General features: G+C 33.9%; 1 protein-coding gene across 1 annotated transcript; it reads right to left on the bottom strand.

Moving 5' to 3' along the window:
- Positions 1–971: 971 nt before the first annotated feature.
- Positions 972–16,496, bottom strand: LOC126056707 (homeobox protein aristaless). The gene is made up of 5 exons (XM_049850458.2): positions 16,318–16,496; positions 6,063–6,312; positions 5,641–5,686; positions 1,704–1,897; positions 972–1,579 (listed from the first exon to the last, which is right to left on the bottom strand). The coding sequence occupies exons 2-5, from the start codon at positions 6,263–6,265 to the stop codon at positions 1,162–1,164; spliced, it is 861 nt and encodes a 286-aa protein (XP_049706415.2). The 5' UTR covers positions 6,266–6,312; positions 16,318–16,496; the 3' UTR covers positions 972–1,161.
- Between the last annotated feature and the right edge of the window lie 4,707 nt (positions 16,497–21,203).

Genomic DNA, 21,203 nt, shown 5'->3' with positions numbered 1-21,203 from the left:
CAAAATAGTAACGAAGTACCCAAACCAGGTGCAATCATTTTTGCTTATATTTCGCCTCAATTTCCCATAATATATTCGGGGTCAAGTTTCCTAACGGTTCTGCTTCAGGGAACCCGGCTTGGGTTTTCTTTTCAAGGAAACCGGCTGCCTTCCATATTATAGATACATGTTTGATTGTTTATAATTTTTTTAGGTAGGTATCCACAAGATGGCCAAATTTAAAAGTATCATGTCTTTCCTCAGAATTTAAATAACGAAGACTGAAACAAGTTTCCTATGTTACCGACTATAATTACTGCCTACGTTATAGCTAGGTATGGGCATAGATTTCTGTCGTTCATGACCACTGAGTTAAAACTACAGCTGTTCTGCAAGCCTTGATTATAGCCCTATAGATATCCTTGCCACTCCTGATTGCAGAATTTGCCAAACACAGTCATCTTTGCGTAAGATTTTAATTTTTTACAAATCGCTTCTCGCTATCTATCTGACCTTATCCTCACCTAAATCTCAGAGCCTTACAAATTGGCCAAAGCCATATTTTGCGGATGAAACCATTGATATTAATTACATTAGGCTGTCATGGCGATCTTTAGACCGTAGTATGGTTATCCATGGATAGAAACATGCGATTAATGACCCCAGTCTTGAGGGATTGAGTCATCCTTTTCTAAGGTACGGCCAATGTTAATAGATTTATTTGTATGTATGTGTGTCTAGTATCTTGTGTTTCTTATACATTTGAAAGCAATTTAGTAAATGCAGTATCTGCTGACATAATTGTTACCATGATTCACTATGTTCATTTTTGTTAAAGGTTCTAGAATTTTCGAATTACTGTAATTATTATAGTCCACGTCATGTTTGTCCTCTCTGTTTACTATTTTTAGTTATCAATTAATTATGTGATGATGAAATGGTATATGGTCATAAGTAAAAAAAACAAAGCGATTAAAAATAACTGTATTTATTTATCAATATAATAATAATTACAAGGTAAGGACGGATTTACGATAGGAAAACTAAAAACTAAATTAACATGCTTACATAAACTTATTTACAATATCAAAAAATACACGTCTGGATACCAAATCTATGTCTCAAATCTCAAAAAAAATATTTACACTATTCTAAAACTCATAAAAAATATAAATTTCCTAATTAACACATTAAATCAGCTCGTTGTCTTAACAGTTCTAGTCTGAGTTCATGCTCCCGCGCTGCTAGTCTCAACGCAGCGATGCTAGACGTGCGAACATCGTCCATTACTGGTTGCATATGCAGGCTTTCACTGCCCGGCGATATCGGGGGAGACATGGATGGCGCCGGAGATCGGGCAACTTCGGGCGACAATCGGGAATGTCCGGACGACGGTCGGGAGAGATCGGGCGAGTGTTGCGATAGATCGGGCGCCGGTCGGGACTGCTCGGGTGAAAGTCGGGGCGGTTCGGGAACTGTTAAGTTCGCGAAGAGGGAGTGGAAGTGAGCGGGTGATGTGGCATAGAGTGGGGCCCCGAAGAGAGGCGGACGCGATAGCGGAGAGAGGTATTGTGCTCCGAATAGAGGTGTGCTTGCGTACCTGTAAAGAAATAATCAAATTAGCTGTTGCCGCATACTTTCTTGGCCGAGAGATAGTATTTTTGTGGGCGGAAAAATGGCTGCTAAAATGGTTCTTTTTGAAGATGTATCTTCTTCTTACTCACCTAAAAGACGCAAGTGCAGCATCGAAAGGTTTCCTCAGCCCAAAGCCAAGTTGTGACAGCGGGTGAGGAGGACCCGGCAATGTGGCTGACGTGGGCAGCGGCTGGGCCCCTCCCAGGTACCCGCTGTATGGGTGCACGTGGGGCCCAACCTTCTCTTGTTTGCGCCATTTCGCGCGACGGTTTTGAAACCAGACCTGGTGACAAAGAAATGTAGGGTTTAGAAGGTGGCTACAACTAGTTTTTCTAGAGAAAGGAATGTTGGCAAAGACCGAATAAGGAAAGTCATTAATAAAATTATACTACGTTAGTTAAAAGGTGAAATGAAACGCTAAAAAGGAAAAACATAACTACGCACTAACATTATCGTACAAAAATAACAATCCCTGTATAATCAATTTACTTACAGCAACAAAATTAATTAATATAATGGCTTCACACAATACCGACTGTGTTAAATGTAATTATCATTATGCTAAAGCCACGGTTGAACTTTAAAAATGGACAAATTAACATCCACCTAGCAACATTAAATACTTTTTCCTCAATTTCGAAAATTATCGTATTATGCGATGGCAACACTCATTATGTACGGCTAATCAATTTCCTCGTAGATTTATAAGCTTGCTTTCTAGCTTTTTTAATAAGTTTTTGAACATAATTAAACAATCAAGTAGAAAGTTTACGACCTACGGACAGTATTATGAGTGGCTATTTTATAAAAAACGCAAGAAATCGAACATAAATCAAAGTTGATTAGAAGTCAGTGTGCGTGTTGCTTGCAAAGGCCTAAACTGGACATAAATGGAACTCCTAGTCATTAGCCGGAGCTCGCTATTGAAGGCAAACTTAATTAATACGCGGTTAGCTATGTTACGTGGACATGACTATTATTATTATTTATTTATTTATTATCTATTGATAATTATTTTAGTGTAAACTATTTATATTTTAATTATATCGGCGCCACAATTAACTTTATATAGTGCCTATTAAAGAAATTGTTCAAAGATCTGCTTTCTGCCTCTCGATGGGACTGAACAGTTATTTTTTGTAACCGTTATTAAATTGTTCGTTGAAATGATTAATCAAATTGTGTTTCTCTTTAATTACTATATCAATTAAGTTATTAAAGTATACAAAATATGACATCATATTAATCATACGTGTTTTTAAACTTCTGTCCGTCAGGATTATATGTAGATTTAAATGTAGGTACGTGTGTGATTTATTAATTTTGGTAGCGGATTATAATTACATAAAATAACATAACTCAATATTTAAATCACAATTTACAATAATAATTATTATGTTTCATAAATAATTATTAACCTTGTGTGTCAAAGCTGCTTTTGATATATAAGTATTAAATAATTTACGGACAAAACATTACCTATGTTATTTGTGAATGTAATATAACATGTCTATGCAAATTCCTCGACATAAGAATAAATTACTAATTGCACTATTTTATTATAATGTGTCGCTTACACGTCGCATTTACATTGCAAAATGCGTATTGACTCCTTATGGGTACACACTTTAATAGAAAAGATCACGACCGCTACATACAAATTAATCTATCAACAGAATATCATGCTCCTCACATTTCAACGTAGTACCAACAAAAAATAGATCTTTTCCAATAAGCTACAAACGTAAAAAAATCTTATCAACGTTTTCTAAGTAATTGGCAATTTCCAACAAAGTCGTATTTCCAATTTTGCAGCGACTTGGACATTAATGAAAACATCCGACGGTCTCGTATGCCGTGATTAAGTGATCATTAAGGTGTCGTTCCACCGATATGTGTACGGGCGGAGTCGCGTTTCCCCACATGTCATATAAGGAAGGTTGATACACCACGGTGACCATACATCGACAACGTAATGACAGATATTAATCGCTTTAATCTCTTTTAATAGTGCACTTTGAGTGTGTTATGAAAAAACGAAATTCCCAACGTGACCTTTTTGAAAATTGTAAAATTTTAACGATTATGCGTTTTGAGGAATTTATTTGCGTTTCCATAATGAGTTGGGCCGAATAAGTATTAAATTGACATATTAAAATTACGCCATATTAAGTATGTGAATAGGTTCAATACAGCTTGATATGGCCATTATTAAGACTACAACTATTTGCTAATTATTTCTATATAAGTAAAAAAGAATGCTTCGAGTGTTTCTAAATCATATTTATTACAATATTAACACACAATGAGTGTTATTAACTTTATAAGTAAGTGCATAAAGAAATCATAAATCGTTGGTTTGTAACAAATTCCTGAGTAATTGTGTTATTGTTTTGTACAATTTATTAATTGTGCCGTGTCTTAAGCAATTCCTATTACGGCTGCATAGGATGATACTGTTGACTATAACAGCATTTTATAAAAAAAGTGAAACGTAAAAAACAGTTTTTTTTCTCTACATAAAGCACTCAATTTAATTAATGTAAATTAACAGTGCTTAAATGGAAATGGTCCCTCTTTAATGTTACTTTTATATGGTCATAGTAAACGGACTAACCAACTTTTTCTAAGTAAGAGTACCTTTTAAATATTTACTACTCGGATAGTTTTAAACACGAGTTTTATTTTCGTTTTGTTGATAAATAAAAAAAATAGAAAAAAAAAGAAAAAAGTTTTTGGATTTTTCTTTTTACAAATTTTAGATGACCAGTCGACTGTATTAAGACTTGTACAGACTTCGTTATAAAACGTCGAGGGCAATAAAATCATGAGGCATAAATACACATAAATATAAAATAATGTAATGTAACTGATTACTTGATTGGCAACACGCGTGGGACTGTTTGTCTGTCTGTCATAACTTTACTGCAACGTGTGAAAATCTACACTTTCACGTCTTATCTATGAATTGACTTACATAAACTAGGGTGTGATGGTAATGAGGTAATATAAAAATAGAAAACAACAGGTAAGTTTTTTTTTGTTGAATTTAAGCCCACGCACACACTGTAGACTAAACAGTCGGTCCGATGATTTAAAAAAATTGTGATTTCAATCAAAGTTTTTAGTCGGACTGATACCGGACAAATTCCTATCGTTGTTACGTATGTACTTCCATTCATCTTCACACTGAGTCAAAACAAAATATCGGCCGACTAAAAGTTTGTAGTTTGCAAGGTACCTACTCTTAATTGAATTGAAATGTTGATTTAAATAATTATGTTTGTTGAAAATCGAAGAAAAAATAAAGTAATTTCAGTCACGTTTTAAATTTGAAATTGATTACAGCGTCCAATTAAAGTGTTTAATTTGCTCGTATCATTAATTTAAATTACAATACCTTCCTATAAATTACGAATGCGTCTAATTGTTTTTTTCCTACGACGGTATATTATTCTGCGATTTTAATGAATAATCACTATTGACCTGCAGTCTCAGGTCTAGGATGTGGTCTTCCTTCCATAATTGTTTTATTTTAATTAGTTTTTTTTTTATATAAAATTAAGTATGTAACACAGCCAAGACCTATTCAACTTCCTTCGTGGGAAGTCAGTTCGATTTTTAAACAGCATAATCATTAAAAAAACATATAGAAAATACCATATCTTGAATATCAACATAATTGAATCCAACTGCGTAAATTAACTAGTGTTATTATCAAAAGCGGTATTTACAACTAAATTTTATGTGCCATATTAATAGAGTTCGGAATGTGTAAACTATTCGAGTGAGCGTGACTTGTGAAGTCGGCGTCCTGTCGCGCGTCTGCAGGGGGCCTAACGTGCGACTTTTTGTCGCACCGCTGACAAAACGCACTTTGATTTTATTACTTTACCTTAACCGACGTTTTGATTGACTTAATTATATCGCCTCGATGAATATATGGATGATCCCAAAATGCGGTCAGAGAACAAAAATTACTAATTTATTGTCGAAAAAAAATCGAATTTGTATAAATATCCTTACCTGTATTCTAGCTTCGGTGAGGCCGATTTTCAAAGCAAGATCTTCTCTGTAACAATAAAAATGTTTTATTAACATTGTTGTCTTAATAAAGTTGTTTTCTCAAAATGGAGTTGTGACCACTTCGCTGTTTTTATTCGCAATAATGAGGTATTTTAATACGGAATTAACTTCGAATCACCTTTTGCATAATCTATCAATACAATTGTAGGACCAAACATTGATAATAAGTAAGTATGATTAAATTAACATAATTTGTAAAAAATAATATGACTGTTTAACTGTAAAATTATTATTGTATGTAAAATGTATGATTGTTTAACTATAATCTAAGTACGCTGCGGACATTACATACATTGTTTCAATATTGAATATTTAGCTTGCATAATACATATGTACAAAATTAATAAAATCTTCATACTAACCTAGTAAAAACATCAGGATAATGGGTTCTCCCGAAAGCCTTCTCCAACTCATCGAGCTGATAACTGGTGAAAGTAGTTCTATATCTTCTCTGCTTCCTTTGAGGAATGTCTTCGTCATCCAGGCCGCTGCCCGACCCTGGGCGCTCGTGCTCCATCGGAGGCAGGTCAGGGGTCGTGGAGGAACCGGGCTCAGACACACCCATGATGAAGTGGGGAAAGTAGAAAATGATGGAGTAGTTCGAATTGAGTTCTGTAACAAAGAAATGAGTATGTTATTCGTTTTGTTTATTGCATTCCATAATGTGCCTTACATTAGCTGAAAATATAATATGGCAAGATGGTGGTCACAATTATGGACTTTGATGGATTCAGCAAGTTAATATTTAGAAGAGAATGCGTTTTACGTAACATACCTGCTCTATAGTGTAGGTTTAACCAATGTCAATACAAAATTATGATGAAGACAATGAAAAAAAACTAAGCATGAAATAGATCAAAGTAGTTTCCCAAGTAGTAACATAGCCATAGGTAGTAAAATAACAACTATTGCCACTACAATTAGCAACATAAAATATGATGACACATATAGCCCTAAACAAGTTAGACAAGAAAAATAATTTACAACGTGTCGCAAAACAAATACACAACACTATAGATAGTTTATTAGCAAAAACTTCACATATGAACAAACATGAACACCATAATACCAAAACTAATACACAGATAAAATCAGCAATTTAACCAGAAGGCAATGTTACGTGAACTTTACAATTTTATATTGAACAAGATATAATTTCATTATTTTAAAACACTTAACTATTCCCTGCGGTTCCGCCCGCGTTTTATTATTTTATTGTCCGGGTACCCGGCCTATATGTTACTCTGATATATAGGCTATATCACTGCAAAGTTTCATCAAAATCTATTCTTCAATTTTAGTGAGAAACACAAGATTGTTCGAAAGAGTTACCGCGGCCCTTGTACACAAAGGGCTTCAGAAAACCGGCCAAGTGCGAGTCGGACTCGTGCACGAAGGGTTCCGTAAATTACAGTTAAATCAACCTATCTCAAAAACTATAAGAGATACTTTGATCAAACCAAAAATCGTTGAAAGAGTTAATTAGCATGCATCACCACTATTTTTTTTAGAATTTTATACCCCGTAGTTATAAAAATAGAGGGGGGGGACATACTTTTTACGACTTTGAGAGCTGATATCTCAAAAACCGTTCACTTTAAGAAAAATGTTTTTTAGAAAACTTTATATCATTTTAAAAGACCTTTCCATTGATACCCCACACGGGTATGTACATCGAAAAAAAAAATTTCATCCCTCAGTTACATGTATGGGGGGCCCCACCCCCAATTCTTTTTTTTACTATTTAGTGTCATATTTTTGTAGCGGTTCATACAACACATATTCCCATCAAATTTCATCACTGTAGTACTTATAGTTTCCGAGTAAATCGGCTGTGACAGACGGACAGACGGACAGACGGACAGACGGACATGACGAAACTATAAGGGTTCCGTTTTTGCCATTTTGGCTACGGAACCCTAAAAAACATGGTTGGTTTTAGTCAGTAAGAGTCTGACACTCCTTCTCGCTACATCCTCGAGAGAGAGAGATCATTGGATGATTTCACACCACAAAAAAGTAACAAACATCCATCCATACATACAAACTTTCGCATTTATAATATTAATAACATAGGTAATGTAGTTTATAACAAACCAACGGCCTGTGTCGGGCCAGCCCTTATGTTTAAACGTCATACACAATTAACCATATATCGTGGCCCATCTAAATTGCAATACCAAACATCCGCTTTCTTTAAACACCATTGTTTATGAAGAATAAAATGTAAGCACCGATGAAGATAGCCACAAACGACGTGTTTATATTGACAAGTGAGAAAGTTAATGGGAAGCCATAAAAATATGTCGTTAATAAGAGGAGAAGTATTTTTGTGAAAAACGTTGATGATTTTTGGAGGTTCAATGGTCTTAAAGTGGTTGTTATGAAGGATGCTTTAAAGATTTTAATTACCTGGTATATGTAGCGACAGGTATAATAAAGCTGCAGAGTTTTTTTGAACGTGCTAATCTAAGGTCCTACAGGTCCGAAAATTAATGTTTCGTACTTAGAAAGACCACATAAAAAGGAAGACTATAGGAGTATCTTAATTGGGATGTGGTTGCAACCTCTGGCAGAAACTAGCAAAGTACATAAGTAAATACCAAACAAATATATAGGTAATCTTGAAAGATCTAATTAACTTTTTCCCTCCACCACTTAAAGAAATAACAACGATCAACAATTATAAATATCAGTACTAAGTCCCTTTTTTAATATCTAACGAATTAATTCACATTGGCATATTCCAAATATGGAATGCAAAACAGCAAGGGTCTATTTATCTGCATTTCAAAACAACTAGAAAGAGACTAAAGGTACGTTTTGGAAGCGAACTGCCGACTGCGACTGCAGACCGCACTTATGGCACGTGGTATAGGTATCTACTATTATACATGAAATTGTTTTTGATCGATGCGGCAGTAACACGTACGTCACGTCGATATTATGCCGTCGCTGCACGGGCGATCGGCGCAAAAGTCCGGTTAAGCAGTACACGGCCTCCTATTTATGCTGAACTGCGAGATGCCACACAAAAAAAGGGGCGGTCGGCAGTAGCAGTCGTCAGCTTGCTTCCAAAACGTACCTTAATAGTAAAATAAAATGCTTTTTAGTACCGTTTCGCATGGGAGCCCATAACGTTATTACCGCAATGTACTTATAACAGAAATTATCACCATTTAGTTAGAAAAAAGTGTTTATAACTTAGAATATTTTAACTTAACATTTTTATTGATAGCAATAAACTATAGAAGAAAAGTTCATATTTTAACTTTTATTAATAGGAATGTAAAAAGTAGAGTGCTTGAAAAGTAATTTCCTGTTCTGTGTATCTAAACTAATATTATGAAGACGAAACAAAATACTGTTTGTTTTTACCCCAAAAGGTTCCGAAACTACTGAACCAATTTGGAAAATTGGAAATTTCACTGCTGGGACATAGACCATACATTTTCCCAGTAGGTAGTTACCACGGGACACTTGTGAAACCGGGGGAAAGAGCCAAAGGTGAATTATTGAGTTCCGAGTCTGTCCGAATAGGTTAGGAATAGGTTTTATTAAACCTACAGAGAACTCTTTAAAGGCAATTAACCAGAGAACTGTAGCCTGTACAATGTCAACAAAGCCGACCAAGAACTAGAAAAAAACACAAAAGCAAGAATTACCGTAATGCTGTTAATTAGTCGCATATTTCTCTAACCGGACTAAGACAGCGATTCGTTATATCTGAGAAACAATTAGCGCAGTTAATCAACTAGAGAGATCCAATTAAACAAGTGTTTAATTGCATTTCAGTAATAATTAAACGGTTAATTTCGTTCCAATATTTTGTGACTACAAACTCAACTTTAACACCCAGTAATTGGGTTGAATATCGCGTGTGTGTTTATTGGTGCAAAAAAACTAATCTAAACTGTCTTTTGTTTTTGATAAGTAGTCGCCTTTTGTCTTACGCATAGTTTAGCTGGTGTAAAAGTGAGACGGGATTGTTCACGGTAAAATTTTAAGTGGTATTAATAATTTGGATCTTGGAATGGCTCTAATTTCTTGGTGAATCAGTTGCGGTAAAGTTTAAATCTATTTGGGATATCGTTGCTAAGTTTTACTGACTACAGTTGAAGAACCAGAAAATATCTGAGTATAGGACCATACATTGCAGCTTTTCAATTACCTCGATGATGAAAATAATACTGAAGAGTTTCTGAAATTATCTGATAAAATATTTCAGTTCTAGATAGTCTATTTATCAACGAAGCCCCATTTACTTTTGCTATTTATCCAGGTGTGTGGAGTAGATAGGTAGTTTTGTCAGGACGCGGGAGAAACCGCGGGCGGAAGCTTGTGACATAAAATCCCGAAGAATAGTGTAAAAACCATAATTGTCGAGTATGGTAATTCCTAATCAATAACAAATATAACACTATAAGGATAAAGTTACTACCTAAGCATAGGCAATATTTCTGGTATTTTTGTTTTTAACGCTACGTCATAATGGAATATTTGTTTGTTATTTAGGAAGGAAAAATATTTTAAAATCGATATTCTATGTAGATACCTACTCATTGGACTATAAACCACAAATAATTTAATTAGAATGATTTTCCATATTATGGCGTTTTGGTTGTAGGTACAAAATATCTGGGTGGAGAAGAAAACGATAAAGTTATGGATGATACAATTGAAACATTATTATGAGAAAGTAACATTATTACAACTCATACTTGTCATATTATTTTCCAAGATACCAAAAAAGTAAGTAGTTAAGGATGTAGGTATATATTGTACACTAGCTGATCCCGCGAACTTCATATCGTTCAAACCTTCCCTGGACCTCTACAAACATTTTAAAACCAAAATCAGCTCACCCGTTCTCGAGTTTTAATCAGACTAACGAACAACAATTCATTTTTATTTGTATAGATTATGTACATTGTAAGTAGAAGTATAGTCACAGAATTTTCTTACAGAATATAAACCAACGGTATCATCATCATATCAGCCTATTCCCTTTAAATCCTGAACTTAGGCTTCCCAAATAAAAACTTATATAAAACGTGGAAATGTCTTATAAAAAACCTCGTTCTAAAATAAATCTTCCCACCACAGATTTTATTTCTATTATCTCTGCTATTCGAAGTCAGTCCTCAATAAAATTGGTTATAGTTCACGAATGATTAGCTAGACCGCTATCGGCTGGCTCTATGCTCTATCTGTTGTCTATGGAGCGTAGCGGCACCTGCGCGCGCATCTGTCGCACGCGCCGGTAATCCAACATCAGTTAGTTATAATGCTCAGGTTTTAGGACGAAAATATACGGTGTTGTCAGATTTTTTAGGGGATTATTTCGTAAAAATATGTAGGTACTGATTGGTAGGTACTTACCTACTTTTAGTGTATTTTGGTGCAAATGTCACTTTGTCTTTTGTTTATGATCAATGGCTGATTTGATTAGGATTTTTATGGATTTAGTCGATATGTATGTTTTTTTTCTACGGAAAAACAAAGTATAAAACTATTGCAGAAGGTAATTTGAAAAAGTATGAGAAATAGCCTGTTATAGATGGCGTTAATTTGTTTGTAGTACCTAAGTATAATTTTCTCAGCTCATAGACATTTTTAATTTATTTTTCTAAGTTATTTCAGCAAAAAATGTGGTTAACCATGCTGTCATCTATGCGAGATCGTAAATTAAGTTTTTTTTGTCTCATAGCAAAAGCATGTAAACGCTCTATATATTTTTTCTATGACACCCAGAGATGGTCGTTTTAATGGAATTCATTTTCAGCAAGGTAATTATTTTAATGTATGAACGTACAGACCTATAGCAAAATGGCGATAGGAGGAATATAAATTATGCGACGTCAAAAAAACCTAATTACACTTTACAAATCAAACAAAAATTTTGAAAAGCTTTAGTGAAATTCGTGAATAAAATGTCTTAGGAAAACGAAAAAAATTAACTAAGCGACACGGTCCACCGTTTCCTCTTTGCCGAGTTAATAAAAAAAATACTTTGGTTAAATTAAATAAAGCAATCAAGATGTAAATTTCCACGCTTCGCCGATCCCGCGGTTAATATTGACGAATAATATCCACTGATTGGCTCTGCTGACCGAGTAATCGATACATTGTTAGATTTTTTTTATTCGATTCTAGCGGTATCGAGTTCGTTTGCCCCATGGATGTTAAATAAACCTTGACTTTTATATTACCGCCAACTTCGAAGAAAACTTTCGGTTATGCGAACTACCATTGGATGACTAAAAAATTGCCAGACATGGAAAAAATTACTTGTGTTTGATATTGGGACCGTATTGAGAATTAGATCATTATAATGCCTACCTACAATAATTTGCAAAATAGAGTATTTATTGATCATAATAAACACTAAAGCTATAATTGAAAATGTGCGAATAAAACCTAACGAGAGTTTTAGCATACAATTCATTATCGAGTCGACGTATATCGTTTGTATTCGATACAGTGTTTCAATTAATTCCCTCGCAATAAATATTGGCAAAGATCGTAATAATTTAATACACTATTGGTAACTGGTCGTTATGAAGAATGTAAAAACTTGTAATGTCATAGTTTAGTGCCGTAAATGAACATGCTTTTGGCATAGGTAATGTGTTTCTGAAGCTTTGAGCCCGATGTGGTTGTACCTTAATCGATTCACGTACCACTATAATTGTAGACCATGTTCGTACGAATAAATTAAATTCCCTGTATCCCTGGTAGTTGGTGGTACAGAAAAACTGTAATAATTTGATTTATACACAGCCTTATAGAGTTAACAATGCGGTGTGAAATTTGCTATCAATGATTTATGTTAACTGTGCTAGACGTTGTTGTATTTTAGCATTAAATGTTCGTTGGACTTAAATCATAAGTTGGATTGCTCAGAAATATGAATAATCAATTACCATTATAAATGCAAAACAATTGGACTCCCTGAAAGCGGATATGGTGGGTGCCAGTGTATATTAAATATTATAAAGGTTTGTTTTGAGACCCTAACGTCTAAAGGAGCAATGCAAATGAGTAAGATTATGGTGATTTATTTTAAATCTTCTAAACGAAAACAATTAACTGTATATTTGATCCAAAATTAATTCAATTCTGACACTTCTGAGAACTGAAAATTATTTCCCGTATTTACCAACTTCGTCCAAATAAAAAATATCTGTACTTTTTACAACAATTTCTGGCTACCTCTCGCTGTATAATTGATCCGATCTTAGTTTCACGCGATTAACTATGGAAATACGTTAATAAACTCCATAAAATACACGATTATATGACACAAGACTACAATTATCCGTTGTTATTAATTCAATTACAAAATTACCATTTATTTCCTGTATAAATAGAGAAAAAAAGTATGTTCGCAGAAAATAATAGAATGGCTACAAAAAGGACAAAGAAAAACAATTAGTTGCGTTGATCCAAAGATAAATTATTATGGAGGTTTTAATACATTCAGATTAGATAATATTTCCTTTATGTAGATAGTGGAAGAATTATAATATATTAGGATTATGTACGATAGAAACTAAGAGGCGCCTGTAGGATTAATTTTTTGTGTCCTTTCAACGACACGGGCGATAATCAACTGTTTTAGCTATTGTAAGTAAACTTATCTATTTAAGCTACTGGGAACGTTTTTCAATATTGAATTAAAGTTTTGTTTGAGTCGTGAAGTTCATGGGAGATTAAATAAAATGAGTATTCCTATTACTCGTTTTCAATATTATGAGAAACTTCGATAATTTATTTGCCAAACTTTTGTTATGTTATGGTACCTATATAATAAATTCAATGAGTATTGAACAAAATTGCGGATATATTTTTCTAGTTTTTATCTTAAAACAATTAAAATCAATGTAGAGGTAAATAAAAGTAACAAAACCTCTAGCGATTGTCTTACAATGTTCTCTTTGAATATTTCTAACATAAACTCGTAGAAAGAAACACTCTCGTACATTTAGTTATACTACACCTACAGCTTTATTTCCTCAAGTGACATCTACCAACGTAATGAACACTACTAACAAACATTTATCCAAACTTCGGAATCTCCATTCTGCAGTTTATCGTTTGCTCTAAGAATTGAGGGATTAACCGTTTTTGTCCATTAGGTCTGCAGCTAAGTGTTAATGGCGTCTCGGATTATATCGCTGAGCTTCAGATAACAGCTGCCACTGACTCATGCGTCCCCTGACTGATGCCTGACGGTACCTGATAACCCTGACGTTACCTCGCTAATGCTATTACACCAGGTTCAAATTCCTCCGATGTATCATCCTTTACTCAAGTGACCAGATCACTTGGAACGTCAACTCAAACACACAGCAATAAAATTCATTATCGTTTACTTCCCCACTTGTAGATTTATTTGAACAATTTAATTATTCCTTTGTTCCAACTGCATTAAGCGCATTGCATAGTTTTTCTATTACATTCTTCGCTACTCCATTGTCGGCAGACAAATGATTATCACTTTGAATACCGTACATTTCTACATAATTTGTTTCATCGTAGAACTTGGGAAAAAAAACATCAGCGCGTCTAATAACATTCACAAAGCTAATATTATTTATCGTAATCACAATCTCAATAACATCCGATTCAATTTCATCACCCCATAACGAACAACGGAGAATCTTCAATTTTAATATTATGAACATTACAAAAAAATAATCAAGATACAAGCGGTATGGATTTAAATGGACATTCCTATTACGAGCGCGGCTAGTAGCATCGAGTACCGTGTAATGAGAAACCAGAATGTTAATTAAGATCTAATTAAGTCTAATACAATCAACAATGCTGCTCGCGTTCCGGAGGCATCCGCAAGTCATCACGAAGGTTTAATATCGTCTGGTGTATGAAGATCTCTGACCTTCCATCGCGCCGTCATCCTCCGAGCAATTGTTCCGCGACCCGGGTAGCCGCGCGGCTCTACGCAACTGGTAATGTTAATCGAATTGAGATCGGACAACCCTTTAGTAAAAAATCGGTTAAAATCAGTCTTTCCAAAGGCTATTGTGATGTGAGAACTCAATTTAGTGAACATTGCAGCAATGTAGACGTGAGATCAGTTGAAAGGGTAATAAAGATATCTGACGTGTGCGTGCGAGTCACAAATCATTTCTGAAGTTATAAATGTGAATATAAAGGAAATGTAATTACTATTTTAAACATGAACTAGTACATAGCAATTATTTTGTAATTTCTGTTAGTTTTATGATTATAATAAATTATGAGTTGCGGTGAAAAAGAGATATTAACATTTTATTTCATAGAAGTAATTAAAATTACTATATCATAAAATATACAATTAATATTTTACTTTATTTTTCCTCTTTATTTCTTAGAATGAGTTAGGTATGTAGTTTAAAAAGTAATGACGATTTTTATGTAAGTAAATATGTAGTTTTATGAAAGTAGTGCTAAACGCAGTTAATTTAAACTTTTATATTTTTCCATCAATTATAAAACTCATCAGTACTTAGGTATTTTACATCACACTTTACGCCACCCGTCGCTGCCGTCGGTAAAAATATCGATAGAAATATTTTTTATTACGTTTTTAATAGCAATTACGAATAGATTTTATAGTTTTATAATTAACATACATGTAAATTGGACAAATTATGAGCACGACACATTTGCCCACAAACACGACAGTCATAAAATAAATGACACTACACGAGCTTATAAAAAATATGAAATGACCCTCACATTCCGGCGCTCAGGCTAATAAAATCAAGATCAATAACATAAATACGCTATTGTTGTCCATCTTTACAATATCTAACAACTTTTATAGAGCTTGAGATATGGGAATAACATTCAAAACTGACCATAATACAAGCTATAAACAAAATTAACAACACAAGGACCCCTGCTGATTTCAATTTTGAGCCTGACATCGGCCCTAATTCAATAAAGCAATAAAATTCACCTAATTATGCAAATGCCTTTAAAATATCAGGTATTATGCCTTTTTTGACTCCCAAAAAATATGATGGGAGACATCAAAATGAACTTGTGGGCTTTGATTAATGGAAGCCGGTAACTATAGTAATGTCATTATTTTAATAGATTGTTGTTACGGATAATTAGAAAGATGGGAAGCATCATGCGGATACTTTCATTAATTATGTCTAACTAAGTATATCATTATGTTTTTGGTTAGTGTGAATCCTTTTTGGTTGTTGTAACAGTTGGTTTGATTATTATGTGAAGTAAAATTTGAAAGTAAAAATATTTAAAATTGAAAACACAATTTATACTTTTAAGTAATTTGATACCAGTATGAATAATCGTGCAGTAGAAACCAACAAAAATTGGTTAGTATTCCTATAAATTATTCAATAAATATAAATAATAAATATGACCCTATCAAGGTTATGAAATAATGTAAATTTAATTATAATATTGACGTCAATTTAAATAATTTGCATTTCAGTATTTTTTGCAGATATCTTAGGCTTAGGAAAGAAATTGAAAAATGACTTTACAAAGCAATAATAAAAACCAACTGTACTAACTTCAATGAAAAAAGTTAATTAAACATGAGCAATAAAATAATAATTGAAAAACACTTACCACACTCAATTCACACCGATGAACTCCGAAATAAAGTCCTTATTAAGCACGAGACGAAAGATAGAGAACACGAATAAATTGCCGTCAATAAAGGCCACAATTTACATGATACCCCGTGACGTCTCAAACGACAACAGAGCAATAAACTATAACACACCAACGCCTTCAATCGACTGGTAGAGAATAAAGCCGGCTACGGTCGCCTACGCACCGCTCAAAAAAGTATAACAAAAAAGTGGCGGGCCGAGGCCACTCCCCTCAGGCACGCCCGGCCAATGGCGGCGCGCTGATATCACCGCCGCCGCGACTGTGGGCTGAATCGCTTGATACGGGTCCCTACTTCGATACCGCTAATTGACTTTATCAACAAACTGACTTTACTGGCCAAAGTCACGATATATGCGTTTGTCTGCCGTGTCAAAAGCCTAACTGTGGCCCACTAGCGATGTAATTAAGTATGCTGCTAGTTAATGGGTGATTTGAGCTAGAGAGATTATTCTGTATCCATTACAGGTCCTAAGTGAAGGTCGTAAAGTTGGCTTAGGTTAGTATAGCGCAGTGATAGCGGAAAGTGACGATTTGTTCATGCGATAACACCATCAAATAAATAAAAATGGCACCAAAGCTATTTTATAAAATACTATATTATAAAAATAGACTAATTTACCAAATCCAGTTCCATAAATAATAAATCTAGAACAAAATCTATTCCGCTTTAGGCTTTATTGGTCACTTTTATTCGTTACGATACCATTATCCCTCTAGGACATATGGAGTCCGTATTAGGCGTCCAATTAGAAGCTATGAAAACTTTATATAGCTGAGAGTACTATTTATCTGCTAGTGTCGGCATCTTTGAGCAAATTGCGTGTAAGCTATAAACGGACCACTATTGGTATTGCAACTATCTGCAACTTAGTTAATGGTAACAACTTTGGCAGTCAAATAAATTCTCTCGCTGTTATAAATTTTATGGTCATGATAATAAACCATGTTTGAGGATATAGTTCTTAAATGTTGATTTATTTGAATTTTAATCTGTGTGAATATTTTAAAACGGATTTTCAGCCATTTGTTTAAATATTTTAATATCTAATATACCTTTAAGACATTACAGTTAGGTTGATCGTTTACCTTTCTTGTTAATTTTATACACTGAATAGAAATGGAAAGAAACAACAAAAAAATATATTTTAGTATACAAATCTCACATAGGAATGGTGATTAAAAATTTACACTGTTTAGGTCGTCTAGAAAACAAACATTATACCTAGACTTGCTCCCTCGTAAACGCATTGGTCCTTTGGGTACAGATAATTTCTTTCTCATTTACCTTTTTTATAAAAAAAAACGTTAATATAAAAGCTACCTTTTTGAGTGTGATCATTTATTTTGTTTAAAAAGAAAATAGATTAGATCAGTCATCAATTTTACCATTGCGTGTTTTTTTTTAATATTTTTGTTAATAAGGCAATCCCCTTCTGAGTCGAAAATATAATCCTTTTTTCTTTAATTCCATACTTTACAAAGCACAAAAACGTGGCAGACAAAGCTTAGTTAATTAATTTAGTTTCAAGTAAAATATAATCTCTATAATTTCGAGGACCTTTTCTTAAACATTGTTCAATATTTCTAAAAGATTAAACTTTAAGTAGGATGAGATTACATCTTCGTGGAGATTTGTAAGTTCAACTCTTCTTTAGACATCTCAGATTATCTGACTTAGCATACCCTTATACAATTCCAAGAGGGTTTTAACATCTTCGCCAATATTCATAGGTACACAAGAAAAGTACTCTACGTGAGAAACTTCAATATCATTTAATAGATAGATACTAAAAGGATTCTGCCTGATGATAATATTGAAGTTTAAACTCTAATGTTCATTTGCCAAGAACGCGTTGACTATGTACTTATTTAGAAAGACAATACTCAAAACCCAAATATAGTGAGTTCAACTCAGTTGTGCGCGCGGCCTTATGTGTGGGTAACCCTTGTACATATACAGTGACTTTGTGTGCGTGACAAGAGGTACAGTCGGGTACAATACAGTTATTTAAGGGTTGTATACGGGGGTTTAAAGAAAAACAGTTATTACGTAATTTAATGTTTATTTATTTATAATGATTATCAATCGCTATTTGAAAAATCAAATGATGAATTTTCGGATTCGCTACTCTCCAAGGAGAATTATAAATTCTGACTCCAATGTCAAAATGTCTATAGTATTCTTCTTTTTTCTTTTCTACATGTCGACAAGTATTACGCCACATCCCATCCAATTTGACTTAAACGTTCATTTATGAGTTTCATTATTTTGTTATTTTGGTCGACATTATGCGAAGCAATATAACTTTTTAAAATTCCCCACACATTTTGTTTAAATTATTATACTAGATTATACCTCTTTTTACATTCTTAGTCCACACTTTTATTTATTGTCCACGTACCCCGAGCTAGAAAATATGTACTTAAGGAGTATTCAATTCTTAGATACTGTCAATGTCAATTTGAAAAGACGTATGAAAAAATAATGAAAAACTATATTTAATAATAAAAAGCTTTGAATGTCGTTTTATATCCGCGAATAACTAGTATTTTCGTAAACGACTGTACCCATAAGAAAAAGTGATAAGAACACGTCATGCTCGGACGACGTCACTGTCACACGAATGAAAGTTGTATATTTACAAGCCGACGCACACATAGGGCCGCGCGCAAATCTGAGTTGAACTATCTATACCTATTTTTAATTTTGACCTATAACACCTTCTAATCTAGTCTTAGTAAGTAGTTTTAAAACATTAATTCAAAGTTGCTAAACCTTCTTAGAACTGCTACAACTCCAAGCCTTCGCTTCTAATCTTCATTAAAAAAACTATTCCAAGAATTGACATTATCACGAGATATTAAAGCAGTACAGCAATCTTGTCTACAATTAGCCTTCACCGACAGATGTAATTAAAACTATTAAAATGACATTTGGCGCAATCGAGAAACTTGCAGTTCCGTGTATAATCATATGAAATCGCTTTACGGGTACTTATTCTAACATAATAATGTTTTAACATAAATTTTATATTCAAACAAAGGAGAATGCATTATTCAAAATTGTCGTAGAAAGTAAAATACACCGCTTAGGTGATTTAGATGAGATTATGTCTCGCGAAACTCGAAGCGTGGTTTTTTTGTCCACCATTTTGATTGCTGACCGTTTTTTCAACGGATGCATTCATTTCATAGAGCACCGGTTTATGTGTTTGTAATTCATCTTTAATTTGCGTTGGCTGTATATAATTTAAATTACTTAAGCGGTTTATTAGAGCGATAAAATTGTCCGTCTCTCATTTAGTTTCCTGTGTACTTTCATGTCAACGCTTTATTTACTTACATTTAGTTAAACAAATATAAATTCTGAAAATATTAAATCAAGACGCTAAAAAAACATGATTTCCGCAAATTACTTTGTACTTAACATTTTTTATTGCAATACAGTGTTCGTATTCAAATCTAAATGTATTATAATGAAACACAATCATCATAATAATGTTAGATAAGCAGGCACTGGAAACTGATTGCGCATTACGTACGAATGATTACAAAACAACGAGGATTTCCTCTCACGAGTAATTACTGCAACGACACAAATTACACAAGTAATAACATATGAATAATAAACGAGCGTTACAACTCGCCCTTGCCACATTTTCTACTGAATCACACACAAAATTATAACTAACTACGTAATTCCCGCTCCGAGAGTAAATTGGCCCATATTTAATTTTGGGAAAATGTAAAAATAAACGTTTTTATTTGTGTAAATAACACAATAAAACTGCGGCCGCCATTACGGGCGACACGAAATTTGTCCGCGCACCAAATTACAGAGATACCATCTACCTCGATGTAATTGTTATTTTACTGTCGTTAGTGCCCCGGATCGCGTAAATTCAGTTAGGGGATATGATTTTTTTTTCAAATTCAATATTCAACCTTTTTGTTATGACCGGAAACGGACGCGTTAGAAAAAATTACGCGCGTCCGGTACGTTTGCAGCTTTTGCGCTATTGCAATAACGGTAATTAGTTTTTGATGCGAACCTGATAAAAAATGATGCGTTTGCGATTAATGTGACAATATTAAAGAGTGGCCAGCCGACTAATGAAAAAGTTGTCAACTCAATTTGAAATGTTCTTCACAGCAAAAGAGGCCTAAACCCAAAAAGTTTACAAGCTATTTTTGTTTGCGCTTCTAGTATCGGATGTCGCGGTAATGTGTCGAACGGATGACCAATTGTGTCCATTTGCGGTTAACTAAATCAATCACAAATCACAATGTATCATTTTTTCTCTGTTTCGGTCAGCAGTGAGTCGGTAGGCCGGATATGACTGTCCCTGCTTCTCGTCTTTGTTTCCTTCGTTTTTTCATTTCACCAACTCAATTTAAAACAAATTAGTTAGGACATTCACTCTGGTTCTTGTCCATTTTCTTGTCGATTGTGATTTTACGTCGGTTTTTCAACAAAACGAACAAATAATTCGATTCGATTCTTTGTTTTAGAACAAATGGTACGGTTAATTGGCTGAACCCAGCGGAGTCACTGACTCTGTACAGAATTGGCGGTCAAAGGAAATGCGATTCGATTCGGATAAACGCTATAACGTTACAACTGTTAATCTAACTAGTTTCTTGTTAGTCAGTTTGTTTTGATAACTCTATTCATCGATTTATACCGAGATTAATTAGCGCTAATCGAAATCAAATTTCTTCATTCACTTAACTTTTAATTGAAGCGATTTGGAATTGATGATCGCACACCGCAAGGTTATAAATATGCATTCATGTTATTAATAATTTAAAATCACTAAATCATTGTAATCAAAGCT

The sequence above is a fragment of the Helicoverpa armigera genome, chromosome 6 (genome assembly GCF_030705265.1).
Source record: "Helicoverpa armigera isolate CAAS_96S chromosome 6, ASM3070526v1, whole genome shotgun sequence".
Classification (NCBI taxonomy): Eukaryota; Metazoa; Arthropoda; class Insecta; order Lepidoptera; family Noctuidae; genus Helicoverpa; species Helicoverpa armigera.
The sequence above is the reverse complement of the archived record's forward strand: the minus strand, read 5'-3'. Positions and strand labels throughout refer to the sequence as shown.

Excerpts from the sequence above, each read along its gene's own strand:
- LOC126056707 (XM_049850458.2), bottom strand. The coding sequence starts at position 6,265 with ATGGGTGTGTCTGAGCCCGGTTCCTCCACGACCCCTGACCTGCCTCCG. Across the intron at positions 1,898-5,640 it reads TCACCGAAGCTAGAATACAG|GTCTGGTTTCAAAACCGTCG; the intron begins GTAAGGATATTT and ends CTTTGTCACCAG. Across the intron at positions 1,580-1,703 it reads GCTGCACTTGCGTCTTTTAG|GTACGCAAGCACACCTCTAT; the intron begins GTGAGTAAGAAG and ends ATTTCTTTACAG.